General features: G+C 37.3%; 3 protein-coding genes and 1 long non-coding RNA gene across 4 annotated transcripts; all 4 read left to right on the top strand.

Moving 5' to 3' along the window:
- The first annotated feature begins 11,877 nt into the window (after positions 1-11,877).
- On the top strand, positions 11,878-13,019 carry LOC132041182 (SEC12-like protein 2). Its single transcript, XM_059432008.1, has 2 exons — positions 11,878-11,971; positions 12,366-13,019. The coding sequence occupies exons 1-2, from the start codon at positions 11,916-11,918 to the stop codon at positions 12,595-12,597; spliced, it is 288 nt and encodes a 95-aa protein (XP_059287991.1). The 5' UTR covers positions 11,878-11,915; the 3' UTR covers positions 12,598-13,019.
- A 925-nt stretch (positions 13,020-13,944) lies between these two features.
- LOC132039208 (uncharacterized) lies at positions 13,945-14,388 on the top strand. Its single transcript, XM_059429744.1, has one exon. It carries the CDS (start codon positions 13,945-13,947, stop codon positions 14,386-14,388), a length of 444 nt encoding a protein of 147 aa, XP_059285727.1.
- A 1,310-nt stretch (positions 14,389-15,698) lies between these two features.
- Positions 15,699-16,360, top strand: LOC132040045 (uncharacterized). The gene is made up of 2 exons (XR_009410551.1): positions 15,699-15,849; positions 16,060-16,360. It is a non-coding gene; the product is annotated as an uncharacterized LOC132040045 (long non-coding RNA).
- Positions 16,361-16,941: 581 nt separating this feature from the next.
- On the top strand, positions 16,942-23,738 carry LOC132040044 (uncharacterized). The gene is made up of 9 exons (XM_059430653.1): positions 16,942-17,199; positions 18,736-18,860; positions 19,008-19,045; positions 20,448-20,558; positions 20,663-20,742; positions 21,310-21,346; positions 22,141-22,182; positions 23,039-23,178; positions 23,551-23,738. The coding sequence occupies exons 1-8, from the start codon at positions 16,981-16,983 to the stop codon at positions 23,107-23,109; spliced, it is 723 nt and encodes a 240-aa protein (XP_059286636.1). The 5' UTR covers positions 16,942-16,980; the 3' UTR covers positions 23,110-23,178; positions 23,551-23,738.
- The last annotated feature ends 2,048 nt before the right edge of the window (positions 23,739-25,786 follow it).

Below are 25,786 nucleotides of genomic sequence, written 5' to 3'. Positions count from 1 at the left end.
TTGTTCGTGGCATCCGCTCGCATTGAGGTAGGTTACGGTCTACTTTAGTTAGACTCTCGATTAGAGAATCGTATGTAGTTGTAGAAAGTGACGGGACAAATATAGGCCTTCGGCATGAAGTAGAGGTGGATTCCGCTAGTTTGGCTTTGTTAGTTGCTATGTGGGCTTGTCGCCATATGTGTTATTTTCTATGATTATCACCGTTCGTATCTCCGTCACATACTAGCTCACTCACCATGTGTGTAAAGGAATGGTAACATTAATATGACTTGTATTGGTCGACTATATATTGGTGATATTGTTGAGACCGATATCATGCATGACATGTCTTTTATATTATTGTCGCGACGATTGGCGAGGTGAGTGATCGAGAGACCCGAGGTCTTTGGGAGATCGAGAGTGAGAGACAGAGAGACTCCGAGGTTTTTGCCGAGATCGAGAGTGACAGAGAGACTCCGAGGTCTTTGCCGGAGATCGAGAGTGATTAATAGCCTCCGAGGTTTCGCCGGAGAGCACGAGTGGTACACGGACTTCGCGGGTCCCCCATGGGTCATGACTATGAGGCATTGCCATAGCATGTGTGTACGAGAGCAGAGGTGAGAGGTGACTATTGTATTGCATTGCATTCATCCACTCATATATTTGACCGATCATTTGGTGAATTATATCTCGTCTTCGTTGATTTCATGATTCCTTTACACCTTACTTGTATACGATACGTGACCATACCGTTTGCTCTATGTGCTACTTGTTGGTTTCGACTTCTTCATGCGTTATCTAATCATTGTCGGCCTATGATGCTTACCGGCACAAGTGTTGTACCGACATACTCTTTGCCGCACTTTTGTTGAGTGCAGAGTACGATCCGTGCTCCGCCCTACGCCCCGTGGTCGATACGCGAGGGTGACATCTTTTAGTTATTCGGGGTGAGCTACCTTTCATCCGTGGCCCCCGAAGGACCCCCTCTATCTATTTCGTTTTTGTATTCGACGTACAATATGTAGCCTTCGGGTATTTTCGTACTTCTATTCCGTCCTATGTTAGCGCTCTTGTACCCTTTGACCAGATTTTTGGGGTTGTCGTGACATTTCTTGTTATGATAAGTATTTAAGACTTGATAACTTATTCTTAATTAATTTTCCGCTTATTTAACTTGTTATTAGTAATGTGGTTCGCCCACTCGGGGGATAGTGTAGTGCCACCACGACTCGCGAATCGGGTCGTGACAAAGTCGGTATCGCAGCTTCTAGGTTAATTGGTCTCACGAGTACAAGAGCAATGTCTAGTAGAGTCTTGCGGATTGGTACGTAGACGTCCGTACCCATCCTCGAGAGGCTATAGGACATTTAGGAAACACTCCACTTCTTTTTCTCGTTTCGTGCTAGTTCAATCCGATTGGTATCTGGTTCATTCTTTTCGTGCGAGATTGTTCGTATTGGTATCTTAACCTCGTTTCTATGTTCTTTCACAGATGGTGAGGACGTGATCGACCGTTACTGAAGGCCAAGAGCCTGCACCTGCACCGGCACCCGCATCCATACCCGTTGCCCGAGCACCGTCCGGGCGGGACGGGCAGGGGACGGGGGGGGCAGAGGCCGTGTAGCTATTCCGATAGGAACCAAACACCAAAGCCTCGCTCAGACCTTGACATAGAGTTGACTCCCGAGCTTGACAATATTCCGATGAGAAGATTAGGGCCGCCGAGACACACCGGGGTCGCCGCTACTCCCGATTTTCGTGGGCCGTGTTTCGAGTGTTGGAATACTTTGACGCTTGGCTCAAAGGAATGATTCCGAGTTGCTCCGTATGGCTCGCACTAGACCAGAGTGGGAGGTCATACTCCGATGCTACGGTTGCTCCAGGATTTCGACATCGGGATATTACGGCGCAGCGCGGGCGCCCGTATCGATGCTACCCGCATTTGATTTTGCTCTAAGGCCTATAGATGGGCCAGTATTGACCAGAGAGGAGCGAAAATTGTTCGAGGGGTTTACCAAAATGTCTCCTCCCTGGTTCCATGGTACTTCCGGGGAGGATGCGTATGAGTTTATTGTTAGCTGCCATGAGATGCTTCATAAGTTGGGTATAGTGGAGTCTCACGGGGTCGATTATGTTTCTTTCCAGTTAGTTAGGGATGCCAAGCAGAGGCGGAGATCATACATGGAGGTCGACCGGGCCGCTTGCCACCTTGGACCCGGGACCCGGGCCGCCTATCGGTGTTTACGGAGAAGTATGTCCCTCGTACTCGAGAGACAACAGAAGGATGAGTTTTCGACATTGGAGCAACGGGGTAGGTCGGTTCTGCGAGTATGAGACCGCATTTCTCGCTTGTCCCGTTATGCGACGGCGCATTACTCCCCGCGTAGGCCGAGAGAGTGAGGAGATTTGTGAAGGGTTTGGACCTTTCGCTTCGGCCGGCGACCTTACGCCAGAGGCCTCCGGGGCCTCATTTCGCCCGCAGTAGAGCATGCCGCAAGGGTTGAGTCAGAGATGGGTCGGACACATAGTGGGGGTGGCGACAAGAAAGCTCGTGGATTTGATAGTTTCAAAGGTCCTATTAGAGGTGGGGGGACGCCATGACAGGGTTCGTCATCATCCCTACAGCCGCCCCATCCGACATCACTGTGCTTTAGCAGGTGGTTCTTCGTGTTATAGCGGGCATAATTTCGGCGTACTTCCCGAGGTTCTTACTCTCGACCTTCGCACCGCGGGGGTATTCTAGTTATTCTATGACGGGGCTCAAAGAACCTATGGCCGCAGAGAGCATGTTTTGAGTGTGGTGAGACAGGCATTTCGCGAGAGAGTGTCTTAGATCCGTGCAAGGTTCTAGAGTTCAAACATCTAGGCCTCCAAGACCGCCGCCCAGAGGAGGAGGATATTCTAATAAAGGGGGTTCGCAATCGAGCAGAGGTGGCCATCGCCCCTAGCGGGTGGTCATCAGTCTGGTAGGGGAAGCGCTCAGTCAGTGAGAGGAGGATCTCAGGCAGTCCGTGGTGGTCGTGGAGGCACACAGTCCGAAGGTGGACGTTCCCATTTCTATGCTTTTCCGGGTAGACCAGAGGCCGAGGCCTCTAATGCGGTTATCACAGGTATTATTTCGGTTTGTCACCGACCATCCTCTATCTTATTTGATCCGGTTCTACTTTCTCTTATGTGTCCACTTATTTCTCCACGGGTCTGGATATGCTTTGTGATATGCTTGATATACCTATTCGTGTCTCTACTCCTGTCGGAGATTCTGTGATAGTAGATCGGGTCTATAGGTCTTGTGTAGTCACATTTATGGGGTATGATACGTGGGTAGACTTGGTTATTTTGGATATGGTGGATTTTGATATTATTTTGGGCATGGACCGGTTATCTCCCTATCATGCTATTTTAGATCGTCACGCCAAGACAAATCACGTTAGCCATGCCAGTATTCCGCGATTAGAGTGGAAGGGTACTCCTAGTCCAGCACCTAAGAAGATCATATCATTTCTTCGGGCAAAGAAATTAGTGGATAAGGGATGTTTAGCATATTTGGCTCATATTCGGGATACTAGTGTGGACACTCCTTCCCTAGAGTCAGTGCCAGTGGTTTGTGAGTTCTCGCAGGTTTTCCCCGCGCATTTACCCGGAATGCCACCCGATCGAGATATTGACTTTTGCATTGACTTGGAGCCGTGCACCCGACCTATTTCTATTCCACCATATCGGATGGCTCCGGCAGAGTTGAGAGAGTCAAGGAGCAGCTTGCAAGACTTGTTGAGCAAAGGATTTATTAGACCCGCATTTCTCCTCGGGGTGCTCCGTTCTATTCGTGAAGAAGAAGGATGGTACCATGCGGATGTGTATCGATTATCGCGCAATTGAACAAAGTTACAATCGAAATAAGTATCCAATACCCCGCATTGATGACTTATTTGACAAGCTTCGGTGCATCGATCTTTTCTAAGATTGATTTGAGGACGCTATCATCGCTGAAGATTCGAGCGGAGGATATTCCGAAGACCGCTTTTAGGACCCGTTATGGTCATTATGAGTTCTTGGTGATGTCTTTCGGCTTACTAATGCCCCCGCAAACATTCATGAATTTGATGAATGGGATCTTCAAGCCATACTTGGATTCATTCGTGATCGTGTTTATTGATGACATCTTGGTGTACTCCCGGAGTAAGAAAGATCACGAGAAGCACCTGAGGATCGTGCTTGGCTTGTTGAAAGAGAAGAAATTATATGCCAAGTTTTCCAAGTGTGAGTTCTGGCTCAGTTCTGTAGCATTTTTGGGACATGTTGTGTCCAAAGATGGGATTATGGTTGATCCCAAGAAGATTGAGGCGGTTAGAGATTGGGCCAGGCCTACGTCGGTGATCGAGATTCGAGCTTCGTGGGCCTTGCGAGTTATTATCGCCGATTTGTGAAGGGGTTTTCATCTATTGCTTCCCATTTGACTAGGTTGACTCAGAAGAATGTGCCTTTCCAATGGTCCGATGAGTGTGAAGAGAGCTTTCAAAAGCTCAAGGCTTTATTGACTTCACCCGATTTTGGCTTTACCCAGTAGAGGGAAAGGACTTTCGTTTATTGTGATGCTTCACGGATTGGCTTGGGTTGTGTGTTGATGCAAGAGGGTAGGGTGATCGCGTATGCTTCGAGACAAATAAAGGTTCACGAGAAAAACTACCCCACTCATGACTTAGAGTTGGGCGCGTAGTCTTCGCATTGAAGATTTGGAGACATTACTTGTATGGAGTCCATTGTGAGGTGTTCACGGATCACCGTAGTCTTCAAAGATGTGTGTTTAATCGGGCCGGGATCTAAATTCAAGGCAGCGAGATGGATGGAGTTGCTTAAGGACTATGATATTACCATTCTTTATCATCCGGGAAAAGCAAATGTGGTAGCTGATGCGTTGAGCCGAAAGGCAGTGAGTATGGGTAGCTTGGCGCGTTTGATTGTGGAAGAGCGTCCTTTAGCCATGGAGGTGCAGCGTTTGGCTAATAGTATGGTGAGACTCGATATTTCGGAACCTCGGTAAGGTTCTAGCTTGTGTGGAGGCGAGGTCATCTCTTTTGGAGCAGATTAGGGCCCAGCAGTTTGAGGATGTAAAATTGTGCAAGATTCGGAATAAGGTGCTAAGTGGAGAAGCCAAGGAGGCTATTCTTGATGATGAGGGTATTTTGAGGATTAAAGGGCGCATTTGCGTTCCTAGAGTTGGTGATTTGATTCCGTTAATCTTGAAGGAGGCTCATAGTTCCATACTCCATTCATCCAGGAGCAACAAAGATGTATCGTGACTTGAGGCAACACTATTGGTGGGGTAGAACGAAGAGAGACATTGTGGAGTTTGTTGCACGTTGTTCGAATTGCCAAGTGTTAAGTATGAGCACCAGAGACCAGGTGGTGTGCTTCAGAGAATGCCCATTCCCGAATGGAAATGGGAAAGGATCGCCATGGATTTCGTGGTTGGTCTTCCGAAGACTCTGGGTAAGTTTGATTCGATTTGGGTTATCGTGGATAGGTTGACTAAGTCCGCACACTTCATTCCGGTTCAGACTACTTATAATGCGGAGAAGTTGGCTAGGATCTACATCCGGGAGGTAGTGCGATTGCACGGGGTTCCTATTTCCATCATTTCGACGCAGGGCACTCGCTTACTTCCCATTTCGGAGGACTTTGCAAAAGAATTGGGAACTCGCTAGATCTTAGCACCGCGTTCCACCTTACGCATGATGGTCGGTCCCGAGAGGACTATCCAGGTACTCGAGGATATGTTGAGGGCTTGTGTTATTGATTTTGGTGGCCATTGGGATAGATTCTTACCCTTGGCGGAGTTCGCGTACAACAATAGCTACCATTCCAGTATTGATATGGCGCCATTTGAGGCTTTATATGGTAGGAGGTGTCGTTCTCCTATTGGGTGGTTTGATGCTTTTGAGGTTCGACCTTGGGGTACGGATTTGCTAAGAGAGTCCTTGGATAAGGTGAAGCTTATTCAGGGAAAACTTCTGGCAGCTCAGAGTAGGCAGAAGGAGTATGCTGACCGGAAGGTTCGTGATATGGAGTTCATGGTTGGGGAGCAGGTCCTATTGAAGGTTTCACCCATGAAGGGTGTGATGCGATTTGGGAAGAAAGGTAAGTTGAGCCCGAGGTTTATTGGCCCTTTTGAGATTCTTCGTCGTGTTGGCGAGGTGGCTTATGAGTTGGCGTTGCCACCGGTGTTTGTGTGTGTTCATCCGGTATTCCATGTTTCTATGCTAAAGAAGTACCATTCAGATGGGTCTTATATCATTCAGTGGGATTCGGTACTATTAGATCAGAATCTATCCTTCGAGGAAGAGCCGGTAGCAATCCTAGATAGGCAAGTGAGAAAGCTAAGGTCCAAGGATATTGCTTTCGGTCCAAGGTGCAAGGAAGCACCGTCCGGTTGAGAGTCCACTTGGGAGACCGAAGTGCGTATATGCGGAGTAGACATCCTCAGTTGTTCGACAGTTCAGGTACCTCCGTTTGTCCACTTTTACCCTAGTCGCTCGAGGACGAGCGATTGTTTGATTGGTATCTGATGTAACGACCCGTTTTGTCGTTTAGCACTTTAAAACTACGAAAAGGGTATGGGACTATATTGTATTTATTTATATAATTTTAATACATGTTATAGTTTATATGAGATGATGAATAGAGTGAAGTAATCTGAGGACTAATGATATATTACATCTGGTGAAAAGGCAATTGATGTGTTAGGAAGACATTTGATATGTAAATGGACAACCCACTATTTAGTGGTCTCACGTAAAAGTTGGCATCAATATATAGTTAGTGGAATTTTTTTTAAATTAAAAATTAATGAAGTGGGCAAGCCACTTTCATGATGTTGCCAGGAATGAGTGAAAGACAAATAGTTAGTGGAAGTACAGAGGGATAATTTCCACTCAATGTTTCCTTTCCAACAAGTCAATGATAATGATAACCACCATCCTTTATCTCGCCAACAAACACCAATTCTTCTTCTTTTATAAATTATCAAGACACCACCTATGTCCAAGATCTTATTACGAATCTTGCTCCATTCTATTCATTATTGGAAGTGGACACAAATTACTTTAACTTGAACACCAGAAATATCAAGAGGAAGAGCAAAAACATTCCAAAAAGAATTCTAGGAACTCAACTGTGCAAGTAAGGATTTCTTCCAATTATTGATTCTTGGTGTAATATAATTAATCCTCTATGTGTTTAGTGGTTAAGATTATAGTGTTCATGTCAGAGATGGTATTAGAAATGATTATGGGTCCATTTCTTTTACTTGAGTTTAGTTCATATTATATATTTAAATTGTTTAATATCATGTGAAATATAACTGAGTATTGATGTTGGATTTCTTGGATGATATATATGTATGTTAGAATTCCATTTTTTTGTGCACAAGGGATGCAATTTGATTTCCATCTTACCAATCTCACGTTTTTGGTTATTAAAATTAGGTGAAAATTAGTGGATGTCATAATGATGTCCTCACCTATGCTATAAATAGATATGATGATACAAGTGAGTATAAAAACAAAATAATACATATGGCTATTTATTAAAAGCTTATGGTTTTATAAAATTGATGATGAGAGTATTATATTTCTAAAGCAATTTTACAACTCACTGGCATTGAACATGTCACTATTAAATATACGTTAAAGGGGAAAAAGGAATAAAGAAATCAAATGGCAACTAGATACAAAGGTGTTCATTTTGTTTTTATTTATTTTATTTTATTTTGTTGAAGGTCACTGTTTCGAAATTTGCTTCTGGTTCCAATTTCTTTTTTTTTATTTTTTTATTTTTTTTTATGCTTAGCATGTATCAATGTCAATCTTTATATATTGGGTCTACCTAATTAAAGATTATATTATTGAATGATATAAAAACCTTTAAATCATGGTATTTGAATTACGAAAAGTCAGATTTTGTCCGAAGTTAAAGATATTGGAGTAATTAAAGGTTTCGAGTCCTAGTCCTAAGAAAGGAGAATTAATGATTTAATAGTATATTTATGGATGAAATTGACAAATTTTAATAATATATAATCCTTAGATAATGGGCGAAATTATTTTCTTCAAATAAAATTTCAATCTTGCCCGTGTGGGCCCAAGGCTACTTTTGGGGTGCGTTTTTGGGTTTCGAATATAAATATAGCAAGATGGGTGTCCTTAGAATCGTATTCTAACGTAGATCGCATATTTTATAGATTTTGATCGTTCGCAGGCTCTACGCAAAGGGAAGACATTAGTTTGATTGTTCGTGGCATCCGCTCGCATCGAGGTAGGTTACGGTCTACTTTAGTTAGACTCGATTAGAGAATCGTATGTAGTTGTAGAAAGTGACGAGGACAACATATAGGCCTTCGGGCATGAAGAGAGGTGGATTCCGTTAGTTTGGCTTTGTTAGTTGCTATGTGGGCTTGTCGCCATATGTGTTATTTTCTATGATTATCACCGTTCGTATCTCTCGTCACATACTAGCTCACTCACCATGTGTAAAGGAATGGTAACATTAATATAACTTGTATTGGTTGACTATTTATTGGTGATATTGTTGAGACTGATATCATGCATGACATGTCTTTTATATTATTGTTGTGACGATTGGTGAGGTGAGTGATCGAGAGACTCCGAGGTCTTTGCCGGAGATTGAGAGTGACAGAGAGACTCCGAGGTCTTTACCGGAGATTGAGAGTGACAGAGAGACTCCGAGGTCTTTGCCGGAGATTGAGAGTGATTAATAGCCTCCGAGGTTTTCGCGGAGAGCACGAGTGGTACATGGACTTCGCGGTCCCCCATGGGTCATGACTATGAGGCATTGCCATAGCATGTGTGTACGAGAGTAGAGTGTGAGAGGTGACTATTGTATTGCATTGCATTCATCCACTCATATATTTGACCGATCATTTGGTGAATTATATCTCGTCTTGGTTGATTTCATGATTCCTTTACACCTTACTTGTATATGATACGTGACCATACCTGTTTGCTCTATGTGCTACTTGTTGGTTTCGACTTCTTCATGCGTTATCTAATCATTGTCGGCCTATGATGCTTACCGGTACAAGTGTTGTACTGATACTACTCTTGCTGCACTGTTGTTGAGTGCAGAGTACGATCCAGTTCCGCCCTACGCCCGTGGCCGATACGCGAGGGTGACATCTTTTAGTTATTCGGGGTGAGCTACCTTCATCCGTGGCCCCCGAAGGACCTCCTCTATCTATTTCTCGTTTTTGTATTCGACAGACAATACGTAGCCTTTGGGTATTTTCGTACTTCTATTCCGTCCTATGTTAGCGCTCTTGTACCCTTTGACCGCATTTTTGGGGTTGTCGTGACATTTCTTGTTATGATAAGTATTTAAGACTTGATAACTTATTCTTAATTAATTTTCCGCTTATTTAACTTGTTATTAGTAATGTGGTTCGCCTACTCGAAGGGATAGTGTAGGTGCCACCACGACTCGCGAATTGGGTCGTGACAATAACTTGGTCATTTGGTAAGATTATATAAGAATTGGGAATGTTTTCATAATTTTCACAACTTGTGGGGTTTTTATGTCTATAAGAAAAAATACAACTTAAGATATCCAAATTACATGTCCAAACATAATTTCAAATCATGGTTTTAAACCATGTCCAAACGGCTCCTAAGTGTCGCCTTAGCCAAATTTTTTTGTCCCATAATAAGTGTCACCTTAGGAAATTAAGTCAAAAATTAGCTAGTTTTTTTCAATTCTACCCTCAGACAATAAAGTAACATCTAAATAATGATTGAAAAAGCCACATAGTAACTTGGTATTGTTGGATTATCAATGTCAAAAGGCTTACTTTTCGTGCATGCTCTAATCAAATGGTAAAGTATACTCCCTCCGTCCCATAATAAGTGTCACCTTAGCCAAAATATTTTGTCCCATAATAAGTGTCACCTTAGGATACCAATGCATATATTGATTAGTTTTTTCTATCTTTGCCCTTGGACAAAAAATGACAAGTTTTTTTATTCAAGGCCAAAAGTTGGATTCACAATGTCAAATTTTGGGTTTCACGTGAAAATGAACGTTTTGGCCTATGGAAGATAGGATTAGGAAGAGGCAAAAGAAGTAGTAGTACTCTAAATGATGATGGTTGGATTCCCAATATCAAAAGAGGAATTACTTGTGCATGCTCTAATCATCACGAGGAAAAAATGATTTTTTTTTTACATAAGAGTAATTTGGTAAACTTTACACTTCATCATTGGTTTCTTAATATGCGTGTTTTTGGCTAAAGTGACACTTATTATGGGACGGAGGGTGTAACATCTAAATGATGATTGGAAAAACCACATCGTAACTTGGTATTGTTGAATTTCCAATGTCAAAGTTTTACTTTTCGTGCATGTTCTAATTAAAAGGTAAAAGTAATTAATTTTTATTATATAGGGATAATTTGGTAAACTTCACATTGCATTATTGGTTTCTTAATTTGCGTGTTTTTGACTAAGGTGACACTTATTATGGGACGGAGGGAGTAACATGTAAATAATAATTAGAAAAATCACATAGTAACTTGGTATTATTGGTCCAAATGTCAAAAGGCTTATTATTCGTGCATGTTCTAATCAAAAGGTAAAAATAATTTATTTTTATTATAAAGGGGTAATTTGGTAAACTTCATATTGCATTATTGGTTTCATAATATGTGTGTTTTTGGCGAAGATGACACTTATTATCGGACGGAGGGAGTATTAATTTTCAAGAGATGATCAACTGATTGAAACTAACTTAGCAAAGTATTAGTTTTTGTTCATTTCTAGGTTCCAGTGGGGACTGACGTATAGTTATATTATGGAATCAAAATTATGAGTAAAAACTTAGTAGTAATAAATATAGTAGATATGTTCATAACTTTAAAAATTTGAGCAGGAATACACTGTGAAAGTGTAGCGGCTGCGGGTTCCCTTATCATAAAAACAATTCTAAAGATCTTAATATCGAACCCATAGAATTTAAATTTTCGATCCGCCAATGATTATAGTCAACTAATTTCTTGAACTTTTGAACATGCATCATTGTTTGGTTTAGTGATTTATATGAATATTGTTTCCATTTTGTTGTCAATACTTCTCTTTCTTCGATATTTTCATCATAGATTTTTACATCTATATTTATCCAACCTGTTTTGAAAAATATTCATCTATCTGGAACAACCTTCCTACCGTGCAAAGGTAGAGGTAAGGTCTGCCTACACCCCACTTGTTGTATCACACTGTGCATGTTGTCTTGTTTCCATTTTGAAACTTTTGAATATGTTTGACGCTATTCTATTGCAGTCAAGCTTTCACAAGAATCACAACTTTCGAGAAACCGAATCAATTAAATATTTTGAAATTTATACTTTTGATTTGATGAGTTCTTGATCAATCTAATCTTTCAATCATTAATTTACATCTCCTTCAACAACCACTAGTATGTTATGTGAGTCAAAATGAAGATCTTAAACTTTGTCCTGAGTCAAGCACTGCCATTATAAATTGAATTGGTGGGGTACATGATAAAATCACTTTTGGGCATCAAAATATATTTTGTCCTGGGAAAATTTTTGGTGAAGCCTAAATTTTGCTTGCTGAAGGATTAGAGGGCTTGGATGGGTTGACTACTATCTTTTTTATAAGAGCCTTAACTAATTAAGTATGGGAAGCATCAACATATCAGTGACCTTTTATGATTGGTCAATTAACTTTAATTCCATTGACATGTATGCTCTTCACTTCTGTTTTTCTTGAAACATTATAAAAACATGATACAGTTACCTCAAAAAAATTTATAAAAACATGATACATTACATCTCCTTGCATCAGTTTGCTAAAAATATGTGCTTTGTTGAAGGTGGCTAGGTTAGGCACTGGTGGTGTCTGCCTTATAGGATGGCAGTACATCCAGGTGGAGAAGGTCTTATATGTTCATTGCCAAAAACCTGCAGGTAAAGTTTGTGCAATGGGATTTGCTTTCAAGGCTTAGAGTACTGTTCATTTTGAGTATTCTCTTCTTTCTTTTCACTCCTCACTTTGTGACTTGTGAGTGGTGGCATGGGCTGAGGGGAGCGTAGAATCACAAAAGCATACAGTTACCAATAGAACATTTAGTGGCCCATATAGTAAGGCTGAAGTGATATCACTTGGCAGTACATCCAGGTCAAACCATCTACAACTTTTTGAAATTGATCATTTCTATGATTATTCAATCCTCTATATGGTTAGTTGCTTTAGCGAACTTAGTCCACAGCAGACCACCTGCAGTGTTTAAGCTTCGAACTTTTGCCTGTACTTTCAGCGAGTAGCTTGGGTAAGTATCTAATAAATGTGCTTCCTGTGTAGATGGTTTGACTGGGATTTTCAGAGAGATGAAAATCGTTCATTGGGTCTGATATCATCTGAGAGAGTACTTGAGCCATTGCAAGATGTTGGACAACAATTAGCGCTGACTTTTAACAATGAAGGTTCTTTACTTGCTGTCGGCGGTGAGGTAGATATCTTTCCTTATAAACTATTTCAGGCTGAAATGAAAGTATGGTTGTTGCTTTCTATTGAAGGAAAACTGTTCAACTAGAAGGCACTACTGTTTTGTTCATTGTGTATATAATGTTTTAGAAGGCCAGTTTTATAAGATTCCGTTCTTGTATGTTTTATAAGATTACTAGGAGCACTGTAAGTTTATCTTTAAAATCTTTTTTCTTTACTGTCTGTTTTTGGAGGTCGCCAGCGTACCCTTAATGCTGAGGAATACAACAGTACCAGTTTCTCAAAAAAAAAAAAAGATTCGGTTCTTGAATGCTATGAGTTAGATTGTCTGTAAAGGAAAAGGAGGAGATAATCTGAGTACGAATTATAGCACCACTAGTTTACATCACTAATTACACAAAAGAAACAATGGTGGTACACATGTTCTCCCTGCATTAAACTGTAAAGGTTGCAGAAAGTGACCTGATTGAAAAAGGTTGCTGAAAGCGCTCTTTAAAGCGGGTTTGTTTTCCTGTCTGACCTTGTTCTTCCCCCAAGTTATAATTATATGTACAAGAGAAGGGACTAAACTCTGGATTATAGCCCAATTCCTTGGCATCAATCTTTAAGGGATAAAGACTTCTTCGGTCTTAGTAACGAGTATCTAGTGGCAATGTTTTGACTCACATTCTGGAGGCAATGTTTTGACTCACATTCTGGATCCCACGTTGGTACCTTACCTTTAGACTTTCAAGACCCTCCACAGTGCTCTACATTTACACAAATAGCTGGCCGAATTTACTGTTTACTTTTGTTAGCTATACATAAATTATACACTTATCGTACATAGTTATACACATATTATACATGAATGACACATACATTACACATCCACCAGCCAACAACAACATACCCAGTGTAATCTCACAAGTGGGGTCTGGGGAGGGTAGAGTGTACGCAGACCTTACCTCTACCTTTGTGGGGTGGAGAGACTGCTTCTGATACACATCCACCAGCCCTAGATTAAATCGTCATAAACATTTAAATAAGTATTTTCTATTTGAATATATTTAGCTTCGAAATAGGATAAGTTAGCTTTATCTTGTTAGTTATTCAAGAGTTGTATCGTACCACATTTTCCACACCTACTAGTGGGAAATTAAAATGAACGTAATAAATACTAATTGATAAATGGTAGAACTTTGAACCAATAACATCTAAATGTTAAACTCAAGAAGAAAAAAACCTAACGCTCTATATTCAATATTGTAGCATTAATATTCTTGACATTTAATTGTAAGTTAAAGTTCATTCATCAATCACCAAAGGTTAGTCAAAGATACATTGTAACAGAAAAATAAATAAATCTCAATTCACTCTTTATAAATATCAACCTTCTAAGGGAAAAAATATAAACCAATATTGAGCATCAAGTCAACAACACAACACACAAAAAATGGCAAGTCTCAATATCATCTCTTCAATTATAGCAATCTTGCTAATTTCTAGTGCAATCCCTTCCCTTTGCAAATCCCATCATGACGAAAAACACCCCAATCCAACAAGTCCACCTTCACAAAAAGAATTAGATGCACGTGAAAAGTACATAAATAGTTTGCCAAAAGATTTGATTAAATTTGTAGAGAATTGTACAGAGTATTTGCCTATTAAATGTGGTGAAAAAGTTATAAATGCCATACTTGACAAGGGAAATAATGTTGACAAGAAATGTTGTCATGATCTTGTTGGAATGGGATATAAGTGTACCAAATCTATAATAAAGGTTTATATTGGATTGCCAGAGGTTAAGGATAAGATTGATCCTAAGGTTATCAAGTCCAATGCTAAGAAAGTTTTCAAGAAGTGTGTTGCCCTTGAGAAGAAGAACAAGCATCAATAAATATGATCTATTTATATCTTCTTCTTTTTTTGCAATATTATAAGTTGAGCTTGCTGAACTCGTCCCAAATATGTATGCCTCGAACTTTGGAAATAAGTTTTTGTTGTTTAATGTGTAATAATTTCATAACGAGTCAAAAAAACTTGTTGTGATGCCATTTGCATGGTGTTGAATTACTCATATAGGAGATTATGTGAAGCTTAATTTGAGCACGTAAAAGAAGATCGAAGAACTATTTATATATGTTGATCATCCGAAATTTACTTGAATAATATTCTTCATTTACTAGTTACTTATCAAGAGAGTTACTCAAGATTATCTGAAATTTCAAACATGTAAAAGAGGAATGAAAGAAGAATTTTTGTTGATTGTATGAATTTACTTGGATAATGTTCTTCATATACGACGAGTTGCATATCGAGAGAATTACTCAATTAGTATTGACGGACCTTAAAATCTTGCCACAGTTTGGTAACTCAAAATTAACACGAGCCACATGCGGGGAGACCCTCACTTACATTTTTTGGGGGATCCGATCGAAAAACCAACCGACGCCCAACCGACTAAAGAGACTGAGAAATTAATCGAGTACAAAACTTATCGTCAAGCTTGACCTTATTAAAGAATCTCGAAAATAATTTGGAATCACCGCCTAATATTAGTCTATGCGTGCTTGCTAGATCACCAATACAGTCAAACCTCTCTATAACAGCAGTGCTGGGTCCGAAATTTTTCAGCTATTATAGAGAATGACTATTATAGACCTATAACAACATTAATATTTAAATAATATTTCGCTATTATAGGCAAAAAAGATGCATAAAAACTAATTTTCATTTTTAATTGTCAAATTCTAAGCTTAATCACACTTTGTATAACGAAGAAAAATCGTTTAATGACGAAAATATATATATTCATACAATACTTTTTTGGTGGAATAGTATATTAAATGATCAAATATATGGTCAAAATTTCTACACTTATTATTGGTAATCATAAATATTCTATTTTTATAAAGATGGTTAATTATTATATTATTAAAATAAGAAGATAGTTGTTATATGGGGGTAATTTTGCAAAGAGCGTACTATTATAAAGTTGGTTATTGCTGTTATAGAGAAGTAAAATATAACATAAAAACCGGTTTCAAAAAAAGTTGGTTGTTATAGAGAGATGCTTTTATATGCGGGTGCCATTATATGCAGGTGTCGTTATAAAGAGATATGATTGTTTTATTTTTATTTGTTGAAAATATTCATATTGCGACAAACAAAAAAAATGTGAGGGACAAATATCGAGAAAAGGACATAAATGGTCCCTTAACTACGAGAGTAGGTTCAAAATAGTCCCTTAACTATGCACTTAACGGTTTTGGTCCTTTAAGTTTGCCATAAGTTAACAAAAATGGTCCCTTAACTATGAGGGTTGGTTAAAAATAGTCCCTTAAGTATGCACTTAACGGTTTTGTTCCTTAAGTTTAACAAAAGTTAATGCTTTAGTCTCCGACAAACTATTCATCGAACTCTGTTTGTTAGATTTGACGAGAACTGTAGAAAAAAAGGAAAAAATTAGCGAGAACTCACATCTAGAGGTACACATTATTAAAGAAATGGTCAAATACCTCGGGACGAAATCGACGGACATCAGTCGGTTATAGGAAAAAACCTACAGACTTGATAATGTTAGAAAGTGGTGTCTCGAAACACAAAGACCGACGGACTTTGTCGATTAAAACCGAGGGAATCCATCGGCTAAATAAAATACACTAGACTTTACAAATAAATTAGAAATAGCAGAAACTAAAAAAGTTGTCACTACCAAAAACAAGCGAAGAAACGGCGGACGGAAACCGATGGATAAAATCGAGGGACACTATTTTTTTAATTTTTTTTAATTTTTATTGTTTTTTACGAAAACCAACCGAAGTCCATCGGTTATTTTTGAGGAAAAATGCGCGGAAACTATTTTTTTTTTCCAAAAAAGAATAACTACACTGGAAGTATTTATTTTTCACGAGTTTTCAGTAAAAGCGAATCTAGTGTATTTTACTTAGCGAATGGACTCCCTCGATTTAAATCGATAAAGTCCGTCGGTCTTTATGTTTCGAGACACTATTTTCTGATATTATCAAGTCTGTAGTTTTTTCCTCAGTTTTTTCCTATAACCAACTAACATCCTTCGGTTTTGTCCCGAGTTATTTGACCGATCTAGAGTTCTCGCTAATTTTTTCCTTTTTTTCATAGTTCTCGTAAATCTAACAAACAGAGTTCGATGAATATTTTGTCGAGACTAAAACTGTTAACTTTTGGCGAACTTAAAGGACCAAAACTATTAAGTGCATACTTAAGGGACTATTTTTAACCAACCCTCATAGTTAAGGGACCATTTTTGTTAACTTGTGACAAACTTAAAGGACCAAAATCGTTAAGTGCATAGTTAAGGGACTATTTTGAACCTACTATCATAGTTAAGGGACTATTTTTGTCCTTTTCTCGACAAATATCACTTTGGCTAATTTTTTTTTTTTTTTAAAACAGAGAAACGAAAAACCGGAACCAAAAAAAAAAAAAAAAAAAGGGAAAAGAGAGGAAAATGAGCAGAGTAGTTTGTAAATCACTAATTCCTTCATTATTAGTTTCTTCTTCTTCTTCTTGTCTTCAATTCAGATTTAAACAATTTCGTACTTCTTCTTCAATATCATCACCTAGGGTTTCTCGTATGGCTACTGAAGCTTCATCTTCTTCATCTTCATCTCCTTCTCCTTCTCCTTCGTCTGCTATCGATTTTCTAACTCTTTGTCACCGCCTCAAGGTATTGTACTCTGTGCATTACGGATTGTACTATGCGCTATTTGCAGTTGATAGCGATTTTGTATTTGCAATTGCATTATTTCAGTTAATTTATTAACGTAACAGCAGCTTGTACTCTACGCAACGCTTGTTGTACCACATTTCGTCTTCTCCTCCTCCTCCTATTGTCCGCTATTGATTTTCTAACACTTTGTTACCGCCTCAAGGTACGATGCGCTCTGTTGTACTTTCTGCATTACGGATTGTACCTTCTCATTTGCTCTATTTCAGTTAGTTGAAGAAGCGTTGTACACTATGCAGCGCTTGTTGTACCACGCAATACTCGGTAGATTAGGATTTGAAATATATTGAATTTGCGTTTTTATGAATTGAGATACATGAGGATTGTACTCCGTGCATGATGGATCGTACTAAGCTTTATTTGCATTTGATTGCGATTTTGTATTTATTTCAGTTAGCTTATTTATTAATGTACCAGCTTGTACTCTATGCAACGCTTGTTGTACGTACCACATTTTATACTTCCTAGTTTATGCTTTTTCTTCTTCTTCTTCATGATATGCTTTTGTGTACGAATAATGTAATTGTGATATTTATATGAGGATAGTAGAGTTTGTTGTACTGTGTGAATCATGGATTGTACTACGCTCTATATTGCGATATTGTAGTTAAAATTGCGCTATTTCAAATTAGCTTAATATATGTAATGCAGCAGTTTGTACTCTATGCAATGCCTGTTGTACACAGCGCTCTGTTTTTTTTTTTTTGTTTTTGTTTTTCTGAATGTGATTTGGATGATGATTGATCAATGTTTTATTGTATGAATATTGAATAATGAAATTGTGATAATACGAGGATCGTAGTGTGTGCAGCTTGCATAGAGTTGTACGCTATGCAACACTTGTTGCACCACATTTTATACTTCATAGTTTATGCTTCTTTTTTCTTCTTCAAATTACATGAATGTTTTGTGTATGAATAACGAAATTGTGTTATATGAGGATCGTGGAGTGTTTAGTTTGCAGAGAGTTGTACTCTGTGGAGCACTTATTGTACTGCACTCTACTTGAATTGTGGTAGTAAGGAGTACTTGATTTGAACTTGCATTTGCACTATTTCAGTTATTTTAGTATGTAATGCAGCTGTGTAGTACTCTATGCTGCGCTTTTTGTACCACACTGAATGTAATCCTGTCTATTAGGATTTGAATACTGAATACCACTAACTGATCCATTTTATGCTGCCTAGTTTATGTTTTGTTCTTTTACCAAAAAAAAAAAAAAAAAAAGTTTATGTGTAAAGTATGCCTTTGCTTATGTGAAGCCTTTAATTATTGTACGTACTGCTTAATGATTATCTAAGGTAATGTATATGTATGTCTTCAAATTATGACAACGATATGCTAATTGCTTATAGCTAATTTTATATGGTCACGACTTCACAAATCATTCTTCAGACGCTGTTATTCCTGCCTGTATGATCTTCTTTTCCTCTGTTAACTCACACGGAAGCTAAATTTTGTGATTGTCGTGATCAGACGACAAAAAGGGCAGGTTGGGTACGTAGAGGGGTTAATGATCCAGAATCTATAGCTGATCACATGTACCGTATGGGAGTGATGGCTCTTATTGGTGCTGACCTTCCTGGGGTTGATCGTGACAAGTAAGTGGTTTTATTATTATTATTATTATTATTTTTTTTTTTTTTTAGCTTTTATGGTGCTTGTATATTCCTGTACTGTGTCTGTTTGCAGTAGACAGGTGGATTTTTATAAAAGATAATGTATGCTTTTTCTTTTTCCAAATTTAGGTGTGTAAAGATGGCAATTGTGCATGACATTGCAGAAGGTGAGTCTGTCATTTATGAAGATTCCTTTTCTATTTTATTTGCTTTTATGGCTATGACATGAACTAGGCTGATATCATCTAGTAGCATCATCCTATGAGAATTTCTTTTATCTGTTGGGATTCTTCTCTGCATATTTAATTGTTACGATTCTATGTTATTACGAGCTTTACGGAACAAGATTTAATTTAAGAGTAAAAGGTATGGTAGAAGAAATTGTGGATTACAAATAATCACATAAGTTTGTCACCTGTTATAATCTGGAAGAATATTTTAAGGTTGGCCTTTGGTATTACTTCCTTGGATAATGGCATTGACTATTGATCTGCAAACCTTATTTATACCACATTACATCATTTTCTGTACCTGGAAAAGATGAATTAAAACTTACCTGAAATCATTCGTGCCAGACGGTCCAAAGTAAAATTAGTAAACCATGTTATGGGAAATAGATGGATATATAAAAAATACGTTTGCCGAATTGAGATTTCAATCTCGCAAGGGACTTGGGAATTTGTTTTTATGTTTTATTGAGTCAAATGATGCAACTTTCAAGTGCTTTCACAAGAACTCAAATCTTATTTATAAATAGGTGATGTTCAGGGGAAAAAGAAAATAAAAAAGAGAAATAAATCAGTTTTCAGTGCTCATTGTTCTTATCTGCGAATGCATAGATGATGGCAGAACATCAACTGGAAATGGAAGTAACCCGTAAATATTTAATGCCCCACCTGACTCGCAGGAGGCTTGTTTACCTGTCAGAAAAAAATATGATGCTTGTTTGTAGTGATTAAATTGCTAAGAATTATGAACTCACAGGTGTGTCTAAGTATTTGGTTTAGGTACTTGTATTCCTTTTCTTTAGCTACTTTTAGTCTATTTGAAGAATTTGCACGAATTCGCCCCTACCTAGTTACGACCATCCTAGACAGTTACATCTATGTAAATGAATGATCCACGTAATATTGCTTTCAGTTAAATAAATGGAGAAGTTAGTTTTAATTGTTTCAAGAGGACTTGTTGAAAGAATTAGTAGAGGCTGTATGACGTGAACTTCAATGGAAAGAACATAAAGCAGCCATTAGAACATGAACTTCAATTGAAAGAACATAAAGCAGCCATTAGAACATGAACTTGAGATATTCTGTCTATTTGAATCATCAATCATTTTCACTTAAAAATACTTTTCTCGCGTAAAGCTTTGAAAATGAGGTTAATCTTTCACAAGATATAGTTCACTTTCATCAAATGATCATCCTTATAACCAGTGTCTTGGTATAGACTCAGTAGCATAATCATCTATGTCTTTGGTCTTCTAATCCTGTGGGCTTTTCACTTGAAAATTTTGGAAGCTTCTTATTTAGTTCTCTTTGTCAAATATTTTCTTGTGATTCTACTGAACAGCAATTGTTGGAGATATCACTCCTGCTGATGGAATTTCAAAGGATGAAAAGAGTAGACGAGAGCGAGCAGCACTAGAAGACATGTGTAAACTTTTAGGTGGAGGATCCCGAGGTATTGCTTCTCTTCACCATTGAGTTCTTGCCAACTAATGTGTATTATGAAAGATTGAGCTTTCTTCTATTCTCGTGTTGATAATTTATTGTTGGGAATTGCAGCCAAGGAGATCAGTGACTTGTGGATGGAATATGAAGAAAATTCTTCTTTAGAAGCCAAAGTTGTAAAGGACTTTGACAAGGTATTGTTTATATTGTCAAAGTTTGAATATGTCCCATCTATATGGTGTTTATGCGGATACGTTTCAATTTATTTTGCGTAGGGATAAACATATAAGTTTACTCATCATTGTATCTTGTCTTCCTTTTTTAACACCATGTCTGTCACTGCATCTTGTTTGCCAATATGTGCATACAAGATATTCAGGACAAAGTCAATTAGCATTCATGCATGGTTGTAATAAGAGTTCTTGCCTCATGATAACGGAATTGCTATCCAAGGCTGACTTTTTATTGTTTAAACACCTAGAACTCTTCACATTTTTCCTTTCCTCAAATAGCACGCTTCTGTTCTATTTAAATCGTTATAGTGCCAGATTTTCCTCTATTATTTCAGCCTTTAGGTAGCTTAAAACTAGTTCTGGGATATCCATTCTGTTACCTCATTAAAAAAAAGGATATCCATTCTGTTACCTCATTAAAAGGTTATCCATTCTGTTGCTGTGCTATAATGCTATCTATGGAGAGTTCTCTCTTTTGTCAGCTTAGTCCGCTGCCCTCCTCTGGACTGATATGTTGTTTTCTGTCAGGTGGAGATGATACTTCAGGCATTGGAATATGAAAATGGTATCTTCCTGTTTCTCTCTTTTCCCCCGGATTTTGGATGTACACGGGATGTATAGTTCTCCGTTTGTTCCATTTTATATAACACTCGTTCTTTTTTAGTTTCTTCCAAAAGAGAATGACAAACCTTCTATACTTTGTAAATCTTTAACCTTAAAATTTCCATTTACCCTTAATGACATGCTCTTATAGCCATAAGAATATCATGGCATATTTAAGACCTCAAGTTCTAGTGCACTTTTTGTGTTTGATAACCTTCCAGTGCTCTTTTGGAATGTGCCAGAAGTCTTCCTTTCTTACTTAAATTCTGTGGCCAGTCAAACACCACTATATAAAATCCCACCCTCTCCGCCAAGGTCCCATATTAGGTGTCATACAGGATTAGGGGGCAAAATTGACCAATATTGAGTCACATTTCTCCAAAATTCTCCGAGTTCGTGTCTGCATTTTTCATATTTTCTGAACTTAGTTGTCATTCTGCATACCTCAGCATGAGAAATATACACACCATGGTGATGTCTTTGGCATTTAGTGATTATGCTTTTACGTTGTAGGACCGATCTTGAGAATCCTAGCATTCGAATAATGTCAACTTGTTTTTTTAGCTTATACGTACTTGATGCAATTCATTTAGATATACTTTACTAATCTTTCGAATGCTAAAATTACAAGAATCTCACATTGTAATAAATACTGATGTGTGTCTGTGTAAGCTATTTGTCTCTTGATATATGGCCTAGTTCCCTCTGTCATAAGAAGTTGCTTTTAAACTAATGCTGCTTTTCTCTGTTATGCAGAACAAGGGAAGGATTTGGAGGAATTTTTCCAGTCAACTGCAGGTGCCATGTTTAACATTTTTGTTATTTAACCACAATTCAATTATGAAAATTTTAAATTCAACTCATTTTTTTTTTTGCTGCCCTGTGGTTAGGTAACAGCCTTCTAGCCCCATCATAACCTGCTATTGCCTTGCCATTCTGACTTAATCACGCATATTGTCCTTGATTGCCAATTTAGTGGTTAACCATTGAGCTTAAAAGTCAAATACCATTCCATTGTCTGAACTCTGGACATTTACATGTGAATTTGTTGAAATGATTAGTGAATAACATAATATTGCCATTTCATTGGAACCATTAAGTTGTTGGAAGTTGGTATTGGAATTTTGTGGATACTTGACCCCTCCCCCTTCTGAACATGAGAAAATCCTGTAACTTGTTTTGAATATTTTTTTTCTTGGAGAATTTAAGTTTGTAGATTTTGCATATACAGTAGATTTGTCTCCACGAATGATGGAAAGGATTCTCTGATAACCAAAAGATTGAGTTAGACCTATGTAGCAAGGATTTGGAAATTAGATTTCTCAAAAAGGAGAGGACGTGGAAGATATAACCATTATTCTTGTTTCACTTTTTAGTCAGATTGTGTGTGTATATGGTGTGTGTTTGTGCACACTTGGTCCCCCTGATAAATACATTCACTTGTGCCATGGTAGAGTTAAATAAGGTGACTTTTTGAATGTAACCGCATTTAACTCGAGTATTTACAAGAGAGACTTTCATCAAGATATTAGTAGTCCAAAGTCATTGTAATGATCATGTTACTATTATATTCTTCTTTTGCATAGATCGATTTTGATAATAACCTGTGCCTTTAGCTGATGTGATCTTTGATAACACATAAAATTTCTGCCAGGTAAGTTGCAAACAGAGGTGGGTAAAGCTTGGGCGTCAGAGGTAGCATCAAGAAGAAAGAAATCCAACTGAAATGTTGTGGTAGTCAAACTGGATTACAATTTGCACCAGGTGTATGGATGATGACCCAAATTCTAACAGGTTGGTGAAAAGATCAGTGGTTAGTTCTTGTCTTTTCATTTAGGAAAGGGAAAAGGTCTAGATTTACCCCATACTATTCAAAATTGTTCAATCTTGTCCTCCGTTAAACTTTTGGGCCATTCTTACCCTCGCTGTTAATAAACTGTCTTGTATTCGCCCTTGCCATTAGCAAAGCTCCTACACAAAATGGGTAAACTCCAAAAGTCTTTGAGGAAAAAGATCCAAATTTACCCTTCCAGCTACGGTGGGGTAATATTATACCTAAAGTCTAACGGAGGACAAAGTTGCTCAATTTCGGATAGTACTCGAGCAAATTAAACCCTTTTCCTTTTAGAAAATTAAAACAAAGTCTAAACTTTTTCCTTTTTCCAGATTACAGGATCACTTGAAATGGACACTAAAATGGCTCTACAGTGTGCAGTAGGAATGCTGAGCCCCATGGATTATCTAACGCTAAAAGAAACGTTTATTTGTTCTGCTTCTTTGCTTAAAAAGTTTCTGCAACAGAAAAATGCTAAACTTGGTGATATCTGTTCAATTTCATTATCTAGAATTCCTAATTTCTTTTACCTCTAAAGATGCTAGATGATCAAAATTAAGAGATAATCTGATCGTGGGTGGACAAGACTTTTTGAATAATTTACTATGACTTTAATTTAGAAGTAATATCTTTAACAGGTTATGCAATGAAAATAAAATAATGGTAGGAAGGTTTCAAAAAAATTCGGCTAATTGAGACAAAAAAGAAGGTACAATAACAGTATATTGTATTCCAAACAGTTGTGGTATATGTTTAAACGTGGTGTATTGAATTCGAGCCTCGACATTAAAAAGTGAGTCAAATACTATAAGAATCTATGTCCAATGTCTTGAAATTATTTTGAATTTTATTAACTTGTTTCCCAACTTTGACTAATATCATTTATTCAAAACTTGGGCTGTAATATTAGTATACTGGTAGATTATTCCTGTTTAATTAAAGTCAACAAAAGAAGGGCTGCCAAGAAAATTTAAGCATACAATTATTCCACAATCAGGTGGGTCCCAAGCAATTTTGCACCGTGATTGTATGATTAATAGTTGTATCATTGTATTATGGTTGTACGAAGATAAGCTTAATTTAAGCCTTGAGTTTTTTTTTTTTTTTTTTTTTTTGTACTTACTAGGGATAACAGCTTGAGTTAGTTATACAGCAGAAAATGACAAAATAGTTCTTTATGCTTGAGGATTGGTTTAACATAATTCCTTAGATGTATATATAAGCAGTTTAATCTTTTATTTATATGGTAATTGATTGAGCACTTTTAATCTCTGTTATAGTTAAACAGACGACAATAAGTATAATTCATACTAATCACGAGGTATCTGTATCTCCCATTAGTATATCTATCGGATAATTCCGTCTACCCAAATTTGGACTCATGTAAAAGAAGTCATCCAAAGAAAAAAAATTTCTTCTGTTGAAATTTTTGACTTGTAAAAAATACTCATGAGTCATTTAAAGATATTAAAACCATATGTTATACTAATGTATGCACAATTTTTTGTGCCAAACAGTTTTATTTTAGTCTCTGTCGGTGATTAGAACTTGCTTTGAGGTTCCAACTAATCTTAGATTTAAGCCGCATAATAAGACTTATTAAAAAAAAAAAAAATTGACATAAATAACTGTCCTTTATATTAATAGCCGGTACATGTATATTTTCTGTGTATTAACATATATATGTTTTGTATATAGTAATACATATTTAATTAACGAATGTAATTATTTTAGCAGACCAGCCAAATGTGTAACTTGCGCTTCAAAAAAATCACTTTCTACCATGACTTTTCTCGAAATCGAGAGAACGGCCGAGAAAAATTTGTGTATTCTATAACAAAGGAACTCATGTGCACAAAGGCTGCAATTGGCACACGGCTTTTCCTCGGCAAATACTATTCTGTCTCCCTCAATTTATGTGATATAATTTTTTTTACTCTTTTTAAAAAAGAATGATATATTTTTAAATTTAAAAATAATTAACTTCAAACTTTTTTTTTACTCTTAATAAAATAATTTAGAGTCATATAAATATTTAAGGCTTATTTTATACCACAAGTTTCAAAAGTATTATTTTCTTTCTCAAATTCCGTATTAAGTTAGACTATAACACATAAATTGAAATGAAAAAAGTAATATTGTATTAAGAAATGTGTAAATTACTATAAGTGAACGCTTTTTTTTAACCGAATGGTGTAATAGTTTTCAATACTCCCTGCTCGAATAGATCTACAGTCAAACTTCTCTATAACAGCATCATCGGATCTAAAAAAAATTCAGCTGTTATAGAAAATAGCTATTATACACCTGTAATAACATTGACATTTAAATAATACTTCGCTGTTATAGGCAAAAAAAATACATAAAATCTAATTTTTATTTTTAATTGTCAAATTTTAAGCTTAATCACCCTTTGTATGAGGAAGGAAGATCGTTTAATGATGAATATATATGATTTTTTTTGTCATAAATAGTGTATTAAATCATCAAATATTTTGTCAAAATCTCTACATTTATTATTGGTAATCATAGACATTCTAAAGATGGCTAATTATTGTTGTTGTTGTT

The sequence above is a fragment of the Lycium ferocissimum genome, chromosome 12 (genome assembly GCF_029784015.1).
Source record: "Lycium ferocissimum isolate CSIRO_LF1 chromosome 12, AGI_CSIRO_Lferr_CH_V1, whole genome shotgun sequence".
Taxonomy (NCBI): domain Eukaryota; kingdom Viridiplantae; phylum Streptophyta; class Magnoliopsida; order Solanales; family Solanaceae; genus Lycium; species Lycium ferocissimum.
This window is presented reverse-complemented; position numbering and strand designations above follow the sequence as displayed.

Bases quoted from the DNA above. Each gene is read 5' to 3' on its own strand.
- LOC132041182 (XM_059432008.1), top strand. From the start codon at position 11,916: ATGGCAGTACATCCAGGTGGAGAAGGTCTTATATGTTCATTGCCAAAA. The intron at 11,972-12,365 runs GTAAAGTTTGTG...CTTCCTGTGTAG, and splicing joins TCATTGCCAAAAACCTGCAG to ATGGTTTGACTGGGATTTTC.
- LOC132039208 (XM_059429744.1), top strand. From the start codon at position 13,945: ATGGCAAGTCTCAATATCATCTCTTCAATTATAGCAATCTTGCTAATT.
- LOC132040044 (XM_059430653.1), top strand. From the start codon at position 16,981: ATGAGCAGAGTAGTTTGTAAATCACTAATTCCTTCATTATTAGTTTCT. The intron at 17,200-18,735 runs GTATTGTACTCT...TGTCGTGATCAG, and splicing joins CTCTTTGTCACCGCCTCAAG to ACGACAAAAAGGGCAGGTTG. The intron at 21,347-22,140 runs GTATCTTCCTGT...TCTGTTATGCAG, and splicing joins GGCATTGGAATATGAAAATG to AACAAGGGAAGGATTTGGAG.